The 14,114-nt window shown below is 48.8% G+C and overlaps 1 protein-coding gene across 7 annotated transcripts in view; it reads right to left on the bottom strand.

Annotated features, from left to right (window-relative positions):
• Trak1 (trafficking kinesin protein 1) overlaps positions 1 to 14,114 on the bottom strand; it is a 108,988-nt gene that overhangs the window by 48,212 nt on the left and 46,662 nt on the right. For 2 of the 7 annotated variants that reach the window (XM_059268923.1, XM_059268924.1), the window contains exon 1: positions 12,917 to 13,102. The exons of the other annotated variants lie outside the window; for them this stretch is intronic. In XM_059268923.1, coding sequence (XP_059124906.1) covers positions 12,917 to 13,049 — 133 coding nt within the window. In that variant the 5' untranslated portion in view covers positions 13,050 to 13,102. Of the gene's footprint in view, positions 1 to 12,916; positions 13,103 to 14,114 lie in introns of those variants that run through there. 7 annotated transcript variants of the gene reach the window in all.

Genomic DNA, 14,114 nt, shown 5'->3' with positions numbered 1-14,114 from the left:
GTACACGCCACAACATAATTAAACCTCAAAATCCAAAAGAAGACATAAAATTTTGCTTTCTTTTAGGATTCTATTCATATAGGAAGTGCATTAACATTTGCTCAGGACTGAGACTAAGTATAAACAGCATGAGGGTTCTTACTAGGGAGGAAAGGGTGCAAAATCCAAGTGTGAATTAGAATAAAGGTTGCACAATACAGAGCATTTATAAAAAACCATGAAACTGCCCAGTAACAATGGGTGAATTTTATAGGATGTAAATTCCATCTTAGTATTTTCAGTAACCAAATACATGCAAACAAGGGCCCCTAAACTGCGCCGTATCCCTACCACTTCCCTATAGCAAGGTAGTAATATAAAAGCGTTCTTTTGTTCCCTCAGCCCTGACTAAGCCTTGCTGGGGTTAAATGCTGTTGCCAGGCAGGGAACCATCCAGAAACAACAGCAAAGGAACCAGCAGGAACCAGGAAGAGGTCTTGCCCTGAACCAGGCTGGCTGATATCCAGAAAAAAACTGGAAAGATCTTTTTGTTTGCAAATAACAGTCCATTCCAACACAGTGCTCCAGAGGGGGGTGAAAACATCTTATCCCTCAAATGAACACGCATGCAGCTGAGTCCCCTCACCTGGCCTTGAAGCTTCCGACAAACAAGCTCAAGTTAGAGGAGACAAAAGATGAAGAGTGTACGTTTCAGGGAAGATGTATCCTCAAGAGGGTTTCCCAGAGCAGCTGTGACCTTAGCGAGCAGGCGGTGGTGGACACCCCGTACCATAGGAGCTTCGGGCCTGCTGGCTTCCAGACAAAGGCACACTGGGGACAGCAGCATGGACAGAGGCTAGCCTAGAGCCAGGTCCACCCCAACAGCAGTCCACAGAGCCCTGACCCATGTCTGGGTGTGAGGTGTCAAGAGCAGCTCCCAAGTGTCAGCAGTTTCATCTTGGTAGCCAGGAGGCTGAGGGGACCAAGCAAGTAATTAAAGTCAGAGAAGAGGGGCTGGGGAGATGACTCACTCAGTCAAGTGCTTGTCATGCAGCATGAGGACCTGATTTGATCTCCCAGAAACCAGGAGAAAAGCCGGGTAATCAGCATGCTGGGCAGACAGTCCAGGCAATCAGTGAACTCCAGGGTTAGTGAGAGACTCCATCTCAAAAAATAAGGTAGAAACTGATTGATAAAGACACTTGATGTCAACTTGTGGCCTCTATATACAGAAGTATACAAGCACACACACACACACACACACACACACACGCACGCACGCACGCACGCACGCACGCACGCACGCACGCGCGCGGCAGAGAAGAAAAATGAGAGCTAGCCATTACTGAGATTGACAACATGACGTCCGTGACCTGGGCACTTTATAAACACTATTCCACTTTTAACCAGAACAAACCTACAATGCAAACATGAGCCCCATCTAGCAAATCAAACAGAGACTGAAGCCAAGTTTCTAGTTCAAGGACAGGTGAGGCACTAGCATAGCATTAATGAGACTTTGGTTCAATCTCTAGCACCTGTAACTATGGACTTAATGCAGTAATCACAGACCTCACCCCAGACTGGAACTCTTAATGTTGACCTATGGTGGCCACTTATCACCGAGACATTTAGCAAGGAGATAACCAAATTGCTTATTCCTGGGAAGGTCCTGGCACTTGGCCAAGTGTGCATGCATACCCTCTCCTTTGTAGCTGATACCCATCCCAAAAGAAGAGCCCACCCCACAGCTATTATGGGGTGGTGCAGGTTGACTTGTTTTCCCCACAAGCTGCCAGAGACCACTATCTTTTGAGCAAATAAATGGGCCCCTTAAGGAATTCTTGACCTAGCTGAGAAGGTAAGACACACATACATTAGTACAACACAGAGCGGCCAGCAGACAGGCAGTGCAGGCAAAGCTGCTCCTGGGAGTTTGGAGGGACCAGGAACCCAGAGGTAGGTGGATCTGCCAAAGGACCCCAATACAGAGACGGGGGTGACCTCCACACAGGACTTACCCAGGGTGGTGCTGGCACCCCACAATGGTTCTGATAAACCAGTTAGTCTGTTTTTCATTTGCGGCTCTACAGAGGTGTCCCAGGAACACCTGAGTCCTGCTGTTCACACAATGTTACATTCCACAGGCAGGACCCAAGGCTCCGCGCTCTGCACACAGACCCATTGGTTCTCTGCGTGGCTGAGCCATCCCCTGCAGCCCAGGAGGCTCTCTGAACTGGAAGAAAATGCTCAGTTTATACTTCCCAAGCTTCACCTGGGCACCAACTGGGGACCTTGGCTAGCCAGTGGATACCACCCTGGATGCTGGCATGGGAGCTGGCTCAAGGTACTCCACTGGGCTCTGGGTTTCCATGGTAGCTACCATGTCTTCCCAGTTCTCTGTCCAGATTCTGACCTCTGGCTAGTGCTCTCAAGCTGAAAACTTCATGCAGGCGACTGGTACCACCTTTTGACTCAGTGGCCACTGTGAGGACAGCGGGATGCGTATGCTGTGGCTTCAGGGACCCTGGACCTGACTGTTACCAGAGGTGTTAGTCAGAGCCTGGACCCTAGCAGACCTTTTACACCAAGTTCAGCTATATGTCCTCAATAGGTCAGGCAAACAAACAAGGAATAGCAAAGAACAGGAAGGAGCATTGTTCAATGTGGCCAGTGGGGTGCAGTGGCCTCTGAATCCATCTTCAGGATCTGCCATGAGGTTGAGATTTAAACAGCTGCTCACCCAGGGTCAAGGTGTGGCCCCAGGGTCATCGCTGTCAGCACCACTCTCCCTGGTGGTCCAACACACTATCAACCTCCGTCTTCTGGCTGGCACCAAGCTCCCGCCCTTTCCTTCTCCCCACACAAGACTCCTGGGGAAATCTCCACTTCTTGGGGCCCACAGTCTATACCCATAAGAAGGACCGCAGCATCTCTTTAGAATGTCTTCCTGCTTTTCAGGATGGGTACATGTTCCTCTGAGTTCTCAGTATACTCTGGCCCACTCCATGTGCTCTTTGAAAATCCTGACTTCTGAGCAATCCTGGAAGGCACCTGCCTAAACTTTCACAACTCATTTTGCAACTGGGGACAGGCCTGGAGAAGCAGCCAGGCGAGAAGGGGTGAAGACACCAGGTTTCCGCAGGCGTTTTCTTGAGAAAGCCATGGGGACCTGCCAAGCAATACACCATGGTCTCTGCTCTCCTGTCTTCCTCATGCCAGTGTGATTCTCAGGCATAGGAGGGTGTGAACACTTCCCTCACACTGTTCAGCCCTGCCTGATGTCATCGCAGGAGAGAATGGGATGGGTGGGAGGTGGGGTGTTGGTAGAACCAACAGAGCCCCTTCGAGCAGGTCGAACAGCACTGGACACCAACTGTGTCTGCTGCAGCTTCCAGGGGCCGGAGCTGCGCTGCCCCGGTTCTCCTTCCCACTAGAAGGACGGCGGCAACAGTGACCCTCTCTCTACTAGATGGGTTAGGAGTCACGGAGACAGTAGAGGAGAGGGTCTAGAAGGGCCTGGAACCACATGAGAAAGATCCTGGGTGTGTAGCAGGGCTCACAGGGCCTGCTAGGTTGGCCTCTCTGGGGTTTGTGGTACAGCACTATCCTCCCAGACAGACCTCACCTTCAGGAGTTCAGCTGTGCCCATTAGCAAGACTAATCACAGATGGGCTTGCTGACTTGATGCTCCCTCACAGAAGGAGGTGGAGCGGGTGATGGGACCCTCACCTGACTATCTGGCCTCTTTCTAATCAGTTGTATGGAATTCTGTCCTAATTGCACGTAGCCTTGGGGTTTGGGGTGGTGGTTAGAGTATATTGGCTGAGGAGGACATATACTGGCTGAGGAGGACAAGGGGAATGGGGATCCTTCTATGCAGCCATGGGAAGCCATCATCCATGCTATGTGCAGACATTCTCATGCAGCTGCTTTGGGAGCACCATGTTTTGTCAATAAGCCCTCATCCACGCCCTCAGTACACTCACTGGTGCCCCAGGCTGAACTCTGGGGAACTGAACTTTGGTTTGTCATTGGGACCTTACAAAGAAGGGGCAGAAGTTGTATCATACCCTTCAGGGTCCCTTAGCTGTGAACACAGAACAGGACCCTCACCCTAGGTTTACAGTTGGGGACCCCCCAGGACAGGGCCAACCTAGCTGAGGTCTGGGTAGGGCCCAGATCATTCACGCCTTAGGAGCTGCTGGGAGATGCCTGGAGCTGGAGAGTGTTAGCCACAGCATAGGTGGGAACAGAGGGCTGTTCTGCTTAGGACTTCTGGGCTTGTGGCTGGGGCAGGCTGGTGTCTTCCCTCCTTTGAACCCGTAAACTAGAGCACACTTAACCCCACAGCGTTGTTGTAAGAATCCATACAGGGCTGGAGGGACGCTCTAGAATTAGAAGAGCTTCCAGTCTTTCAAGGGCCTGACAGGCTCACACCTGTCTGTAACTCCAACTGCAGGGCATCTAACATCCTTTTCTGACTTCTGTGAGCAACACACACCCAAAAACCAAAATGAGAAAGAAACCCCAAAATAAAAATAAATCTTTTAAGTTGGATCTGGTGTCGCACACCTTTAATTCCACCATATGGGAGGCAGAAGCAGGGGGATCTCTGTGAATTCAAGCCCCAGCCTGGCCTACAGAGCGAGTTCCAAGACAGCAAGGGCTACACAGTGACACCTTGCCTCAAAAAACAAAAACACACTGTGTGTGGTTGTGCATGTGTGCACACATACATGTGTGTGCATCTGTCTCTGTGTGTGCACGTGTATTTATAGTTGTATGCATGTTTGTATGTGTGTATGCATGTGTGTGAACTGTGTGTTTGTAAGGTGTTCCATGAATCTGTCCTCCACTCTGAGGACATATGAAACCATTCCAGAGTCCTTCACACCCTTTGATTTAGAACCACATGGCTCATGAATGATTTAAAAACCACCTTCTTGTGCTTGAAATCGACACTTTGATGCTTGCACACCTCTTCAAATCTTGTTAAAATGCAGATTCAGGGTCACTGGTTCTTGGCCAGTGCCTGGGCTTCTGCATCAGCTCCTGGTAATGCTGGCATGGGCCACACTGGAACAATGGACTTACAGGACAGTAAAAAGAGCTGATGGTGTCTGGGCTGGACCTGGTTCCACAAGCATAGACCATGCCTTTCTTCTGACCATTCCGAGGGACTCAACAACTGCTCTCTCTATTAGAATCCAGACACCAGCCTGTCACTCCTTCCCCAACCCACCACTCTGTCAGCCCGGCATCCCTCCCCATCCCCCCTTACCTGTCATCCCATCACCCCTGTCCCAACACTAACCCTGTCACCCATCACTCCTTCCCTACCCACTGTCTCGAAGTCTGGTGAGACACCAGATAAGCTCCAGCTCTCAAAACCGAGTTCCACTCTCTCTGGCTTGCTCCATTTCCCTTTCTGCAATCAAGTATGTGTAGCTCTCCGGGGTAATGTGATAATGGCACTTTCAGGACACTAACTTCAAAAGAAAAGAACTTAAACTATTAGAGTGGTTTGGATAATTCTGAAAAGTTAGCCTGAGATACGAAAACGGAGCATTCTAAGGCAGCCTGACAGCCGTCACTCAAGGAGCTCAAAGGTGTAGTCACTGCTTAAAAACCTGTTTCACTTCCAAAATTATTTTTCTTAGGTTTGCAGGTAAAATCCAGAAGGCTGATTGGCGTTAAGATGCACCAATATTTGGGCATACTTCACTGAACCTGCCTTCCCCACCCAAGAAAGCTCAGGGTCAGGTTAGCCTATGATATCTCTAAAGTACTTCTAAATATATATATGTATGTGTGTGTGTGTGTGTGTGTGTGTGTGTGTGTGTATTTCCCATCTGGGTGCAACAGCACACTCTGGCAATGCCAGCACTCAGAGGTGGAAGCAGGATGGTGGACAATCCTAGAATAGTCTGGGCCACATAGGCAAGACCCTGTCACCCCAAAAGAAAATAAAAATCTCCATTTCAAATGAGTGATTAGTGTTTAATACACTCTGCTTGGTAGGAAGGTTGACTGGTTCTCTTGAGCCCATCAACTTACTAAAGACCACTTAGTCACCAAACAACTGAAACTCCTAAGCCAATGCTGGACTATCACAAAGGCAAGCAACCCAGACCCTGTGAGTCTGGAGGGATTTCAAAACCAAAAGCGTAAGCCAGAGGTGGGAAGAAGAACCACACACAGTGCCCAATGACGGCTGTGCTTACAAGGATCAGGAAGGGCTGAGGCAGACCCTAGCGATTTCTGGGGAGGCTGGGAAGATGTCCCAGGGAGCCCAGGTGCTGCTTCACCTGGTGTCCTACCTGGACATCAAGCCATTTGCACACCTGCTCCTTTAAGAACTTATTTAAAAAGTAAAAGAACGTGGTGACATCAGTGATCAGTCTGGCCCATCTGGATACTAATAAAAAAAGGCTCAATCAGGAGTAAAATGTAGACTTTACCCTCCTCCAAGATGTCCAGGGTATCATGCTGCTCAACCGTGGCTGCCTTCTCTTCATCCTGGCAGTCGTATTCAAAACATTCTTCTTCCCCTCCCACATCTCTCAGGGACATTGCTGAAGTCACCCCGAATTTGAAACATTGTCCTAAAGGACTGTCCTTGGGAGAGCCTTTGGCCACCTGCCCAGAGGAGCCATCGGAGCCTGTGCCCAAGGGGCACATGCTGGGTTCCAGACAGGGTCGCAGACATGCCCTGGCTCAGCAGGAGTGGACGGGTGTGCACAGGGCCACCCGCCCAGCATCACTCAGAGAAGAAGGACAGGGAGGCTCACAGGACCCTGGAGGAGGGTCAGGCAGAGCACCTGTCGGAATGGCGGCACCCTGCCAAATGCCCTTGACACAGAGGGGAGCCAGGCAGGAAAGTATGTATTGTGAGTCAAGCTCTTGGCTTTCTCCCCCCTGGACAAGAACAGGAATGGTAGCTTCCTGAAAGTTTCATAGCAACTGAGAAAACACCAGCCACTCCTCAAGCAGGTACACCTGTCTGTAAGAAGGCGCTGGGCTGGTACTGGTGGAGTTGCCCGGGTGAAGCATTGCCCAACACCTCTGAGCTGAGAGACTTCCTGTGCGTGTGCTTAGGAATCTGAAGAGAATGTGCTGGGCCAAGGACTGTGGGAACCAGGGAAGGCAGGGACCCTGACTCCTAGCAAAGGGAGCAGGATGTGTGGGAACCATCCATCGCCCAAGCTAAATGTAACCACCAGCTCTCTTTGGCATATCAAGTGGCACATATTCTCCTCATTACCCTGTGTTTTATAAACCCCACATTCCTTTTCAAGCTGTGCCCACAAATCCAAAAAGATTTCTCTCACTGCTAGAACAAGACAGAGAAAAATCGAAAGCCTAATAGCTTGCCATGGTGCCCTAAGGAAGAATGTACAGTTTAAGGTGTACCTTGACAGAGATTCCTCTGCATTGCTTGATTTTGCCTGTCACAGTCACTAACACAGGCTCTCCTATCGGATTCTCTGTGAGGCAGCCCCGACCCAGTAACTCGGGCTTCAGCCTCCCCCAGCTACACTGTGACTGGTCCCCCGGCCCCACAAGTCTATGCCTACTGACCTCTTCCATCTCTCTGCTCTTTTATAGTATTAGAGGGACCAGCCTTAATATTACACATCCCAGGGGCTCAGGAGAGAGAACTACGAACAGCGAGGACTATTTTTCGGGAAATAGAATCTCAGCACACCCAGTTCTTTAGTCCATTAGCTTTAATTCACCATTCAGTCTCTAACTTTACAGTTATATACCCAAACAATCACAATCCTCCCCTCCAGCCAGGTCACCAGGCCTGAATTCCTGCAAGGTCATAAAAGCAGGTAGGAGTTTCCTCAGGCAGTGAGTGTCAGGCTTTCTTTTACCACCTGAAAATGGAGTAGTTAAGGGAGGAGGTCAGCTGAGAGCTAATATCATTATATCAAAAAGGAAACTTGTGTGCTCAAATCTATATTCCTAGGAGTGGTTAGGTAAGAAGTTAGGGTCTATCAAGTTAGTAAGGCTGTAAGAAAGGAGGGTCTGAGTTAAATTGTGTAAAGCTATTACTTAAGGTCCACCTGACCTAGGCGGTGTCTCCTTGGGGAATTTACCTTAAATCAGGAGACTAGCATGTGGTGGTCTGGATGTTATTTCTGTTAGTCCTTGAAAGTAGCTAAGGGAGATATCTGATTCCAGTGCTGAAAGGGGAGAAACGGATGGGCTGGGGGGAAGAAAGTCTTTCCTGAGGCTGTTCTCCAAATACCTTGAATGTCTATGTCCAGAGAGTGATCAGTCCACACTGTTAGCCCTTCTTAGGGAAAAATCAATTGGGAAAACTATGAAGGCACACATGATTTTCATAACAGAATACAGCTGATATATAACAAGACAAGTAACACCAAATGCTCCCTGGAATTTGGCTTCCTCTGAAGGAATTGATTCCTTCAGGTAGTGGCTTTGCCATAACCAGCTGAGTTCTTATATTCCTGCGGTCCAGAGCACTCTGGCTGTTGCCCTCTGCCAAGTAACCAGGAAGGGAGATCTGAGCAGCAAGGACATAAAGAGGCTCTGTGCAAGGCTGAGGTCTGGGTTTCATCCAGCCTGAGGGCTGAGGGACTGAGGAGTCTGCGTGGTTGCTAAGACTGCCTGCCACACTGAATTTCTGCCTTCATAAAGACTAGTATAAAATCACATATGAGTGCTCAGGCAGGAAGCCACGAGAAGAGAAAGATTTCATTTAAAAATTCCAACTAGGGGTAGGTTACACCTCAGTTAAATTTTTAGAACTTAAAAATGATTGCTCCTTTGTAACACATTAAAATTGTGTTGTTTGGGAAAGACAATGTTGCAGAAATCATAGGCAGATTTCAAAATTAGAATTTCAAATTTTTTGAAAAATTATGTATACAAGCTTTAAAGATAATGCTTTTTAAAACATACCAAGAGTCAGGCGTGGCGGCACATGCCTGGAATCCTCTCTAAGGCAGGAGGATCACCATGAGTTCAAGGCCAGCATGGGTTACACAGCAAGACTATATCTCAAATACGCACACTCAGTAAAAAAAAAAAATAGTTTAATCTCAATAAGCATTATCAAATTACTGACTAAGTTCTAAAGATAGTGAGCACAGGCAGATATCAGGGCTTTTCCAGCCGAGAAAACTGGTCGGTTACTCCAAAGTGTGGGAAGGAGGACGGGGCGGGAACCCCCCCACCTGGAGCATGACTCATCTCTTGACTACTGGATGCGTAGGATGCTGTGCCCAGAAGATAACGACAACAAAGGTTCATTCACACATTCAGAAAAACACAAATGATTTCACCAATCAATGAGTTGTTCACATCCATCTTTTAGTCTAAACTGATGCTTAAAATGCTGTCCAGGTCACCCACCTATCTACCTATCTACACACACACACACATAATAAATACTTAGGATATCAAAGTTTAAAAATCTTCCCCCCAAGCTGGGTGTGGTGGCTCATGTCAGTAAACACCACACTTGGCAGGGTCACCTGGAGGGGTGAAGCAGGAGGATTACTTCAAGTGGGCTCTAGCAAGACCCTACCTAAAAAAAACAAAACGAAAAAAGCTCCTTTACTTTCAATTGTGAAGGCACTTGAAGGCACAGAACTAAACAGTGGCTGCTTCGTACTCTCTGGACAAAGCTGGGATTTACAGGAAACATATTTTTCATCTAGATTCCCCAGAAGTTAAAACTTGATCACATCTGTCTGTGCCTCCCAACAGAGGTGCTGTCACCCATGCCTTCTTGGGGTCTCCCTAGTTGTCACAGTGGCGTCCTTCTAGCAGTGGAAGAGACCAAGATGCTGTGTGGACGGACAGGACCGATGTCTCCTTAGCCTGGATCACTTGTCCCCACAGACCATGGCTGGCCCCTATGAGGGTCGTTTCCCCCAAGGGTCTTGCTTATGCCAATTTAAACACTAATCACAGCACTCTGTAGGTGAAGGCAGGAGGGTCAGAAGTTCAAGGTCTTCCTTGACTATAAAGCAAGTTTAAGGCTAGCCTGGGCTACAAGAGAACCTGTCTGGGGAAACAAAAAAAAAAAAAACACGCTACTAATGAGACTTTACCCAATGTAAGTTACTAACACTGTTTGGCTCAGAGTTTAGACTAAATTCTGAGTACATGTGGATGGATTCTACAACGGCTAACAATGCTACATATGCTGTGTTGCTGGATGGCTACAAATCACTCGAAGGCACTGAGCAATGAACGTCTTCCAATCCTTAGGATAAGCTGCCGCCCAGAGCCTTGGCAGACCCTTCAACATCTGACTGTGTGTGTATGAGCAAGACCAACACATCTGGAGCTGAGCACGCAGATGGGTGCAGTAACTCAACACCAGGAGAAACTCTCTGGGACCTCAGAGTCCAGGAGGGAACACAGCTGGCACCTAGTTCCAACTTACAGAGGAGGTCCTCGCTGCCCTGACTTGCCAGTTCCCACCCTCAGTGCGACTCTGTCCGTCATGTGTGAGTCAGGACCTCCACCATAAATGATGACTTCACATCTTCCTCAGCACTGACTCACCTTTTGCTAATATCATGGAACGTTCCTTGAAGCTTCCCTCAGTATTGATTCAAAGGCCAACTGATAAAGACAGATATAGCAAGCGTCTAATAATTTGCTGTGTGAGAGAGCCACATAAAGAAGGAAATATTATTTCCAGGCTAAGCTGCCTGAAGCCAGGAAGAACCCAACTAGTTAGAAACGGTAGACCAGGGGCTAGTTCACTAGGAGATGGCTAGTGAACACCAGCATTCACTGTGCGAGTATGACAACCTGAATCCAATCCCTAGGAGCTACACCATGGTGGAAGGAGAGAGCCAACCCCATAAAACTGCCCTCTGACCTCCACAAGGGCACTTGGCACATACATCCCCATACACATACAAGAAGGAAAAGGAAGAAAAAATGGTTCAACAACCCCAGATCAGCCTTTGTGGGGTTCCTAAGCAGGTGATTTCCAGGCCCCAGACCCTTTCACCCTATCCTGCCATCTTTAAATGGGATTAAGGACATTCTACTTGTTCCAGTCCCAGCACCTTCTCTCCCCCTCACCTGACAACAGGGTCAAAGTTAAAAGGTCAAAGACCTTGCTCTCCACATACTCAGATGGCAATGAAAATCAATTGACAATCAATATTTATTGACCCTGGGGTCATGAGCCATCCCCTCTTCCATTTCCCTCACTCTCGGAAAGGACCCATCACGATGTCTACAGCCAAAAGACTCCTGAGAACCTGAAGTAAGAAAGTCCTGGTGGACAGCAGGTAAGAACGGGTCTCCCATGCCTCTCCAGATGGGCACCGAGCCGCTGGCTTCCCTGAGAACTGGACAGCATAGCCATGGTCCAGACACTAAGTCCTCCTCCCCTGAGGATGGCTCAGGGACACACCCAACTCACCCAAGGGAACCGAATCTCTCTAAACCAACGAGATGCTGGGGATGAAGTGAATGGCTCAGTGACCCACAAATCATCAAGGAAACCAGAAGAGGTCAGTGGCGGCTTCCAAAAAGCAGAAAGCCCACACTGCCTCTTGCAGGGCAGTGACACGATAGGAACTTGATTTAAATATATATATATATATATTTAAATATGATTTATATATATATATATACATATATATATGTGTGTGTGTGTGTGTGTGTGTGTGTGTTCAAGGAAAGAATGCATCTATCCTTACCCCAAGGCTACAGGCACACTTCACTCTCCTCATTACCCAGAATGCTTGCAGATCAGACAGACCCATGTGCCAACTCCACCCACTGCCAGGGGACAGGGTAAAGTTTCTCTCTACCTTTTAAGAGCATGGCCCAAGAAAGCCTCCCGGCCTCTCTGTTGCAGCCTACAGCCAGGCGTTAGGAGATGGCCAATAATCACACAGCTCTTTAGCTTACTAACTAGGCCAGCTCTTGGCCTGTTTCATCACACAGGGTCTTCAAGCCCAGTTGCGCCTGGAGCAGTCGGAAACTTCTGAGTCAATTAATAAGCACTCAACCTTACCTCCTAATGGGCTTGAGGGAGCTGAGAGGCCTTCACTACGAAAAACAGACTTCCAAAGTGAACACATGAACTGTCTCTTTGGGTAAAGGCTTGTGATTTAAGGGTCATTTGCAAAGAGAGACTGAAGACAAGAAGCTCTTACAGTCCACAACGCTGCCTCCCGACGAGGCCCTTCCTTCACAATCCCTCCCAGAATTCCTCTCAACACGGTTTCCCCTGTACTGGAAACCTGCTGGCCCCGCCCAGCCACGCACCTCAGCCACCAAGCAGCTTCCTTGAAAGGGCCACGCCCTCCACACAAACCCAGATGGCCCCAGAAGGGCCATTTCTCTCTTTGCCCCTTCCATCGGCTCCTGGGCCCCATCTGTGCTGAATGCAGCCAGCAAAATTCATTTGAATCACCCGCTGCTGGGGAAGCTGTTTCTGCCTTCCCCCAGCCTCCCCACACCCCCAGCCCCAAGGTCTGAGCTTAGGAAAGGGCAGATTCTGCCAGGCCTACTACCTACTACTGACCGGCTGAACACATACTTCCAGCCTTAGCGTCCCGAGCCTGCCACCAGAGCACAGGGGACACACTTTCCATATATACACAGACACACAAAAATTCAAGAAGTCCCATGCATGCAAATCCAGAACCCAGCACACCAAAAGCCATTTATCTCCCTATTCCAAGCAAATGACTGTGCATGGCAAGAAACACCCACCACCAAGAGCGAGCCCTGCCCACCCGCCATCCTGCCCACCTGCCATCCTGCCCACCTGCCATCCCCTCTGTCATGCTTGCCGTGCCGTCTGGGGATGCCAGTTCCTGTGCCCCCATCTCCCTGGGAAAGATTTGGTACCCCCCCCTCCCCTGAGGTACAATGCCGCTGCTCATCCCCACTCTCCTTCCGGGGCCTTAATTACCGTCTGAGCATTCTTCATAATACCAATCCAGTTCATAATAATCCGTGTCAGTGAATTTCTGCATAGTCAGTATTCTTGCAGAGGAAGGCACGGACTTCACGGCGCCATGAATTGTCAAGTCAAACGCTGCCATGCCTCCCAGCCCTTCCAGAACACCCGGCAGAAGAGCATCTCCAAACACCGCAGAATTTGGCTGTGCATTCTTAATGATAGTCTGGAGCCAGGATGGGCGAGGGGGCAGGGGCAAGGAAGACTCTACAGGGGCGGGGGTGGGGGAGCCGAGGAAAGGAAGGCTGTTGGCAGGGCAGTGGAGAGACCCCGCAAGCCCGGCTGATGAAGCACACTGGACAGCGGCCCTGAAAGGGAGTAGCTATAATCATCCTATCCAGACTCTCGGAGGGTGACGTCAGAGACACACACCACCACCCGCTGGCTCCCTCAAGCCTCGCCCCCTGCTCACTGCTCAGCTTTCAATCTAACTGTTGCCATAGAAACTGGCTAGCTCTGAAAAATGATACAGAAATGAAGGAAATGTCTTCCAAGGATCCTGGCAGCAGAGGTGCCGCGCGCAGGGAGAAAAGAAGAATCTAGGCGGGGCTTAGAGCCACCCCCGCCCTCTTTCAGGAGGGAGGCCCGGCTCCAGTACCTAAACCTGGGTCACTCCAGAAAGTTGTTTTTCTGCATCTGAAAACAGCCACCTTTTAATTTGCAAAGGATTGCTTTTGGTTTTCTTTCCTCAACTTAATATTAACATTTAACAGCCCATCCTAATTTTTTTCTTTATTTTAAAACTTACAAACACCAGTCCAAGAAGATTTGAATGACCCATAAAATGAAGACATTTTCACTCACATTCAGTATTATTTATGCTTGTGTCTTTACCCAAACTTCTAGCCAAGTAGCAACATGGAAATGGAGGGGCCTATTACAAAGGACCTGCCGCTTAGGTGTGTGATCAAGAACGGCCACCGGGGGCAGATGCCCGGTGGAAAGGGTGAGGCAGTGGGGTTTAGAGACTCCTTAGGGGCACATGGAATGGTTTGCATCCACAAAAATAAAAATGAAATGAAATAAAAAGAAACAGTGAATGGGCTTAGTTCTAAGTACATGGCATGCTTAAAATGTTTCATTATAAAAATAAAACACTGGATAATGGGACAGATGTTTTTAGGCTTACTATAGGTAAACTCCACCCCAG

This window comes from Peromyscus eremicus, chromosome 7 (genome assembly GCF_949786415.1).
Source record: "Peromyscus eremicus chromosome 7, PerEre_H2_v1, whole genome shotgun sequence".
Taxonomy (NCBI): domain Eukaryota; kingdom Metazoa; phylum Chordata; class Mammalia; order Rodentia; family Cricetidae; genus Peromyscus; species Peromyscus eremicus.
Note: the sequence above shows the minus strand (reverse complement) of the source record. Positions and strands in the feature narration are given on the sequence as shown.